Source organism: Otolemur garnettii, unplaced genomic scaffold (genome assembly GCF_000181295.1).
Source record: "Otolemur garnettii isolate 467f Iridium unplaced genomic scaffold, OtoGar3 scaffold00015, whole genome shotgun sequence".
Classification (NCBI taxonomy): domain Eukaryota; kingdom Metazoa; phylum Chordata; class Mammalia; order Primates; family Galagidae; genus Otolemur; species Otolemur garnettii.
In genome coordinates, this window is record NW_003852410.1 from 29,755,324 (window position 1) to 29,763,904 (window position 8,581).

General features: G+C 48.1%; 1 protein-coding gene across 2 annotated transcripts in view; it reads right to left on the reverse strand.

The window, feature by feature from the left end:
- The window catches only part of FLNB (filamin B), a 153,682-nt gene extending 149,948 nt beyond the window's left edge, over window positions 1-3,734 (reverse strand). For both annotated transcript variants that reach the window (XM_003785545.2, XM_003785546.3), the window contains exon 1: window positions 3,274-3,734. In XM_003785545.2, coding sequence (XP_003785593.1) covers window positions 3,274-3,565 — 292 coding nt within the window. In that variant the 5' untranslated portion in view covers window positions 3,566-3,734. The remainder of the gene's footprint in view (window positions 1-3,273) is intronic.
- Between the last annotated feature and the right edge of the window lie 4,847 nt (window positions 3,735-8,581).

An 8,581-nucleotide genomic window follows, 5' to 3' on the forward strand; every position in this document is an offset into this window, starting at 1 on the left:
TGGATTCGAACCCGCCACCTTAGGTGTATGTGGCTGGCGCCTTAGCCACTTGAGCCACAGGCGCCGAGCTGGTAACAGAAAATCTTAAAAAAAAAAATTTTTTTTAAGCCTATAGGTGAAGACAAAGTCGCCATTCCTCAACAGATTCAACACTAGAGGCAAACTGACTCCAATCAGCTCCCAACATGACACTCAAACTTATGAGACCCTTATTACAACCCAGAGGATTAATCCTGTCACTCATGGAAGGTCCTGACATCCCTAAGGCTAAAGACTTAAAGTGCGAGTATCCAGCCACCAGCCCAAACCACCATACCAGCAAACCTAGTGTTATAGGGACCCTCTGATGGGGGTAAGGGGTGTGGAGTGATATGGGTGTGAGATTTGACTCATCTCTGAAACTGAAAGGCAAGTCAGTTAAGGCTCAAATTCAATAGCTGAGCAGACCTGGGTTCTAGGCACCATTTACTAACTAGTTACGGTCACCTCCCTAAGTTACTTCATTCCTGTTTCTCACCTTTGAATAGGAATAACACTAAGAATGAAAACGATAATAACCATTTTCTGAGCACTCATCATGTGTCTTGGACATAGCCAAACCCTTAACCTTCCCAGTGACTTGCTGAAGCAGATCATTATAATAAGGGTAATAATTGCAAGCAGTCAATGATTACCATGAGGATACAATGGGATGATCAACAGAACACACTTACCACCTAGTGGGCTCCCCAAATTGTAGCTAATGTTATTGTCAGCACAATACAACATAACATAAGCAGTGAATATGTGACCCTGAAGCCCAAGCTGGAGGTGACTTTTTTTTGAAGGGCCATTACCCAGAACAGCCACAGGAGCAGAGGGAAGAGGCCTCAGGCTTTACCCCCAAGGGAGTCCTGGCTGGAAAACCTGTTTGCTGTGAGATCTTTCTGGAGAGTAACTAGACAGCCAATGACAGCAGTTTAAATTTGATCACACCCTTTGATCCAGGAATGATACTCTGGGGAATATAATCCAAGAAATCATTAAAAAGAAAAAATAAATAAAACAACATAGCTTGTGGTAGGAAGAGGTCCACAGGAAGATGCTGCCAACAGCCCACAGGCCCACAGCAGAGGAAGGGGAACTAACCCTGGAATGTCAGCATAATGGGAGGCATTAAGGCCTGAGTGTGGGTTCAGGAATGAAAATGAGGACCAAGGAGAAAAATGTAAGGGACCAGACAAAGTGTAGAATGGCACACACAGCTCGGAGCACTGATGTGAAGCCACACTCCAAGCAGCTACTGCTTCTGTAAACAGTTGGTAAGTTAGGCACTCAGAGATTTTCTGGTGCTGTGGTTTTGGTTTGTTGTTTTTGTTGTTTTAAAGACATTTCATTGTGTGGGAATGGGTACAATGAACAGTATCTGGGTAATAGGCACACTTATAACCCTGACTCAAACATAACAAAAGCAATCCATGCAACCAAAACAGTTGGACCCCACAATAAAAAAATTAAAAGAAAGACATTTCATGTCATATTTGCATATTCCTGGTTTACTTTAAGTTTCTTTGTCCTGTTAATTAAATAAATACACATTTTTACAACAAAGAAGAATGGATCCAAGTTGAGCCCAGCCAGACCTCGAGATTCCTTAGAGGGGTGGCTGGTTTCTGAAAAGTGAAGAATTTTAAGGTTCTCCTTCCCCAGTATAGGAGATAAGACCTCCCCAAAGAAAACAGCATGCCATGCAGATTCGCTCTGCATGGAAGCCACCCTTAGGGGCAGAGGACTTCTAGGAGGTCAGCCAAGTGGTAGCAGCTGCCTGGGCCCAAGAAGTAGAAGGCAGCCCTACCTGCCAGGACGAGTGTAAGGGAGGGAAGGGTGAGCCTCAGCCAGGAGGGAAGGGTGAGCCTCAGCCGAGAGGGAATCCCTTTTCCACTGGAGAAAGTCCCAGCAGCCCCACCCATCACTCTTTCTTCCAGTCACTGGACCTGGTTTCCTCAGGAAGGGACCCTAGATGGAGGCCTGGGCAAGACACACACACACAACATAGGTGCACACACATTCTCTGCACACATGCATACTCTGCACACTCAGGCTAGGTACACACAAACTCACTCTCTTTGTATATGCATACACTATACACACAATCTCTGCACATACACATGCACACATACACTACAAATCTCTTGCCCCTACTGTCACAGCCCACACATTCCACAGCTTTGGGACCCTCCTGGAAGCCTCCAGCTACCCCAGATCATAAGGGAGACCTCATCCTCATTCTCCCTCCCCAGTGGAATGGAAGAGGAACTCCCTTCCTCCCTCCTCTCAGGAAGACCCTGGTGTAGCAAAGGTGGGGAGAGAAAAACAAAGCCTCCTTCTAATTGTCACCCACTTCCCTTCAATTTTCAGCTGGACCTTACCTGCATACTTGCTTTCTAGCCAGACCTTGGGCAAATCAATTAACCCTCTGTCGTATTTGGGTCATACATGGGTCTAACAACGTCCCAATTGACCGGTTGTCTAATGAACGAGATAACGCAGAAGGCAGCTGGTACACAGAGGACCCTAGTTAGGCTCCCTACAAGACAGCAATTACTATTATCACCACCAACTCTGTAACTTTGGCAGCAAAAAATGGGCTCAATCTGCTGCGCCCAGCCAGAGCTGAGCTGGGAGCAGAGGGAGCAAAGACACACCCCCGCGGCTCATCTTCCAACCTTGGGTCCCACACCCGTTCCGGCGATGGCGGGGTGTGGACTAGGTCCCGGTCTCCACCTGGGCGGGGAGGCACCAGGCACAGAAAACGGTTCCTCCCCAGGTTCTCCCCGTCTGGCCTCCCAGGCAACGCCCATTCATCCGCTGCCGGGCGCACCAGCCTGGGCGCAACGGGATGAAAGCTCTGGGAGCTTCTGACTGTAGGGCCCCGCCCCCGGGGACAGCGGACGAAGGTCTCTAGTCCCCTATCTCTAGCAGGGCGCCCCCAAGAGCAGAGAAATGCCTCATTTCTATCTCTCCTCCTGCGACTCCAGTCCAAGCCCTCAACCCACACCCAGCCCGAGGCTCACAGCCGGCGCGCACGGCATTGAGAGATCACACCAGGTCTCTAGCCTAGGGGATGTCACTGGGAAGGAGGCATAGGTCTCCTATGTCCCCACCCCTAGAGACAACTGCTCTTCGTCTCGGAGGTGGGAACGCGCCACAGAGAACCCTGGCCTTCCTCAGGGGTGCACGCGCGAGGGCGGGACGGTACATTAACTGGGCCCTGGGCTTGCCCAGAGAACTCACCGATGGACACCAGCTTGATGCTTTCACGGTCTAGGAACTCGAGCGCCACGGACACGTTCTCGAGCTGCATCTGGCGAAAGGTGGGCCGCTGGTGGTACTTGCGGTACATGTGCTTCTGGCTGAGCACCTCAAGCAGCGCAATGAGCCGCAGCCCATCGCTCAGGTCGGTTTGCAGGTTCCCGATGCGTTTGTTCACGCACTTGAGGTGCTCGTTGCACCAGCGTGTAAACGTGTTCTGCTGGATCTTCTTCCATGGCGCGTCCTCCGCCAGGTCCTTCTCGGTCACCGGCATCCTGGTGGAGGGATGGGGGAGGGCACAATGCAAACAAGCAGCCGGGGTCTAGCGTTAGGAGGCCCAAGCGCCAGGGAACAAGAACCGAGGCGCAGCAGGAGCGGGTTTCGAACTTGCTGCTAGCCGAGCTGCGGCCGGGTCTGTTCTGCGATCGCCCGCCCCTGGCCGCGCGAGTCGCCTGGCCCCGCGCCTGCGCGCTGAGCCGCCCCGCCCCCGAAATCCCGCCCCGTCCCGACCTTCCCAGGGGAGCTCCCGGGCCACGCTCGCCCCCTGCCGCCTGAAGCAGGCACTGCTCCCCACAGCGTCCCGAGACCCGCGCTCCTAGCCCGCGCTCTGGTCAGGACGTCGGCCGATTAAGAAGGAAGTCACCCGGTCAGACGCAGAGTGAGGGGCCTGTGGAGACAGGAAACTGGACAGAACCCAAGGGGACTGCGGCCTGGGTCTTGGGGAGGGGGGCTGCATGGCGGGGCTTCTTCAGCCACCTATAAATTCAATGAAGTTCAGTAAGGTTATGTACCAGGAATTCTTCTCACAGCCGTCAAACCAATAGTAGGTAAGACAGATTTATTTCCTAACCTCAAGAAGTTCATAGCCCACGCCTGTAATCCTAGCACTCTAGAAGACTGAGGCAGGTAGATTGCTGGTTAGAGACCAGCCTGAGCAAGAGTGACCCTTTCTCTACTAAAAATAGAAAAATTAGCCCTGCAGGGTGGCAGGTGCCGGTAGTCCCAGCTACTAGGGAGGCTAAGGCAAGAGTATTACTCAAGAGTTTGAGGTTGCTGTGAGCTATGATGATGCCATGGCACTCTACCCAGGGCGCGGGATAGATACTCTCTCTCAACAACAACAACAAAGTTCATAGCCTAATGGGAGAGAAAAGTATAAAATCAACCATAACAAACAGCTTAGTAGTGGTGGCAAAAATGTACGATAATGCTTGCTATGTGTATTAGTTTCCTATTACTATTGTAATAAATTACCAAAACAGCGTCTTAAAAAGGAACACAAATTTACTGTCTTGCAGATCTATAAGTTAGATGTCTCTCACAGGTCTCCCTGAGCTAAAATCAAGATACAGGCAGAATGCATTCCCTTCTAGAGAATCTAGGGATGAATCTGTTTCCTTGTCCTTTCTATCTTCTAGAAGCTGCCTTGGCTCACGACTCTTTATCCACCTGGAAAGTCTACAACATCAGGCTGAGTCTTTCTCACACTGTCATCCCTCTGGTTCTCCATGGTCACAACTTCCTTTAACTTTTTTTCTCCCCATCGTCGCCCAGTTGGAGTGCAGTAGCTCAATTATAACCACTGCAGCCTCGAACACACCACCATCACCACCCACCTCCTACCAACCATGCTCAAGCAACCCTCCTGTCTAAGCCTCCCAGAGTACTGAGTTTACAGGCGTTAGCCACAGTGACTGGCTCCTTTAACTCTTTCAAGGACCCTTGTGATTACATTGGCCCAACTGTCTAGTCCAGGATGATTTTCCTATTTAAAAATCAGGTGATTAGGCTCGGCGCCTATAGCGCAACCGGCTAAGGCACCAGCCACATATACTAAAGCTGGCCGGTTCAAATCCAGCCCAGCCCTGCCAAACAACAATGACAACTACAACCAAAAAATAACTGGGTATTGTGGCAGGCACCTGTAGTTCCAGCTACTTGGGAGGCTGAGGCAAGAGAATCTCTTAAGCCCAGGAGTTGGAGGTTGCTGTGAGCTGTGATGCCACAGCACTCTACCCAGAGGTTCTGTCTCAAAAAAAAAAAAATTTCAGGTGATTAGCAACTTTAATCCCATTTGCAGCCTTTATTCCCTTTTGTTAAGTAAGGTAACATTTACAATCTGGGAGTTAAAATATGAATATCTTTGGGGGCCTTTCTTCTGCCTCACACCATATACTGAACACCTCCTCTGTACTCATCAGGTTCTGTGCTAGGTGCTAGGAAACAGAGAGACACAGACTGGGTCTCTTATCAAGAGGCTGAATAATTTACATCTTCCATTCCTCAAGCACCTGCTCTTGTGCCTATGCCAGGTGCAGTGCTAAGCAACTTCCTTGATATTGACCCCACTTAATAAGAGGTAACCAAGGGGTTAAGTGACTTGCCCAGGCCACAGGGCACAATCAGAAATGGAATGCAAGTCAGTAAGAGAGGAACAGACCAGAGAAGGGGCTCCTAACCTAGGTTTGAGGGAGGGTTTCAGAGCAGGTGTGCTTCCTGGGAAGAGGGGGAGGATAGAGAGCAAGGGCTTCCAACCCCAAGGGGAGAGGCTGGCCAGCCTGTGGGTATTCTCATCACAGGTCATTTGCATACAACAAACACTGAAATGCTTTGTTCAGACTGATTAACTGACTCCTTGGAAATGCTCACAATAGCCTGGGGAAGAAGTATGTTACCTGACTCTGGCCCACAGGAGGGACTCAATAACCACAATCAGGCATCTCTTAATAATGAAGCCACTAGGCTCTTTTGTCATTGTGTGAGCACCACAAGTGCACATACACAAATCTAGATGGTCTAGCCTACTACACACCTAGGCTGTATGGTACAGATATTGTAACTAGGCTACAAACCTGCACAGCATGAGACTGTACTGAACACCATGGGCAATTGTGACACAGTGGGAAGTATTTGTGTATGTAAACATATCTAAACAAGAAAAAGGAAGAGTAAAAGTAAATACAAGGAATAGAACATGGTGCACCTCTACAGGGCAGGTACCACCAATGGAGCTTACAGGACAGGAAGTTGCTCTGGATGAGTCAGTGTGTAGTGAGTGAATGTGAAGGACATTACTGTGCACTACGATAAGCTTTATAAACATTTAGGGTACACTAAATTTACCAAAAAAAGAAAAAGTTTTCTTTCTTTCTTTTTTTTTAAGACAGTCTTACTTTATCACCCTTGGTAGAGTCCCATGGCATCACAGCTCACAACAACCTCAAACTCTTGGGCTCAAGCAATTCTCCTTGCCTCAGCCTCCCAAGTAGCTGGGACTACAGGTCCCTGTCATAAAGCCCACCTCTCTAATTTTTAGAGACGGGGTCTCACTCTTGCTCAGGCTGGTCTCAGACCCTTGGGCTCAGGCAAGCCATCTACCTCAGCCTCCCAGAGTGCTAGGATTATAGGTGTGAGCCACTGCACCCTGCCTTCTTCAATAATACATTAACCTTAGTTTACTATAACATTTTTATTTTATAAACTTTATTCTTTTTAACTTTTTGATCTTTTGTGATAAATAATACTTAGCTTAAAACACAAACCATGGCTCAGTGCCTGTGGCTCAAGTGGCTAAGGCGCCAGCCACATACATCTAAGGTGGCGGGTTCAAATCCAGCCCAGGCCTGCCAAAACAACAATGACAGCTGCAACCAAAAAATAGCCGGGCGTTGTGGCAGGCACCTGTGGTCCCAGCTACTTGGGAGGCTGAGGCAGGAGACTCACTTGAGCCCAGGAGTTGGAGGTTGCTGTGAGCTGTGATGCCATAGCACTCTACCCAGGGGGACAGCTTGAGGCTCTGTCTCAAACACACACACACACACACACACCATGTTACACAGCTATACAAAAGTACTTTTTATATGTCTTGTTCTATAATCCGTTTTCTGTTTTTAAACCTTTTTTTTTTTTTTACTTTTTAAATGTTTTTCCTGAAAACTAAGATACAAACACACACATTAGCATCATTAGTTTTGGCCTGCACGGGGTCAGGGTCATTAATATCCCTGTCTTCCATTTCCACATCTTGTCCCACTGGAAGGTTTTGGGAGGAACAACACATGAAGCTGTCATCTCCTGTGATGACAATGCCTTCTTCTGGAACACTTCCTGAAGGATCTGCCTGAGAGTGTTATACAATTAACTTTTTTTTTTTATAAGAAGAAATACTCTCTAAAATAATGATAAAAACTAGGGCATAGTAAGTACACAAACTAGTAACATAGTCATTTATTATCATTATCAAGTATTATATACTATACATAACTGTATATGCTATACTTTTATGTGCTTGGCAGTGAAGTAGGTTTGTTTATATTAATGCAAACATGAGAGTCGTATGTTGGGCTATGGCATTACTACATGGGACCACAGTGGCATATGTGGTCAGTCATTATGCGTAAATGATTGTATTTGAATGTTTATTCCCCTAATTTGTGATTAAGTGTAGAGATTTCCTGGAGTTTAGATGGTAAGAATTAGACAAAGCTGCACTTGAACCTCGGTCTAACTCCAAAGGCTAAACTCTGCCCAGGGGTCCCATGTTGTCTCCCAGCCTGGGACATGCCTTTGTCCACGCAGTGGACCCCTGAGCAGCCTTTTCACCCAAGGAAGAGTTAGTACTCTGTCCCTCTTCCGTGTCCAAAGCTCTCAGTTCCTCATACTTCCTCCACCTAAACTTACCCATCCAAACTTACCAGCCATTGTCTCACTCCCTCAGGGACCTCCTCCGTGCTCGGTGACACGGGAGCTAATGTGATCAACTCAGCACAATTAGCAGCTGCTAATGTGCTAAGGTTCCCCTTCACATGTGTCACTGAAAAAGTAAAAGGAAACAATATTTAACCCAATATCAGGGAGTGATACAGCAGTCTGGGTTTTCCCAGGACTAAGGCATTCTTGGGATGCAGGCCTAAGAGTGCTAAAACCAGTCAAGTCCCAGCAAACCAGAGCATGTTGGGCACCCCACCCAATAGATCATGTCATCTTTTCAATAGCCAATCAATATTTTAAAATATTTTTATGTTTTTACTTTTTTTTTTCTTTTTTTGGAGACAGAGTCTCACATCACCCTTGGTACAGTGCTGTGGTGTCACAGCTCACAGCAATCTCAAACTCTTGGGCTTAAGTGATTCTCTTGCCTCCGCTTCCCGAGTAGCTGGGACTACAGACACCTGCCACAACGCCCGGCTTTTTTTCTTTTTGGTTGTAGTTGTTATTGTTGTTTGGCAGGCCTGGGCTGGGTTTGAACCCACCAGCCCCGCTGTATGTGGCCGACACCCTAGCCGCTGAG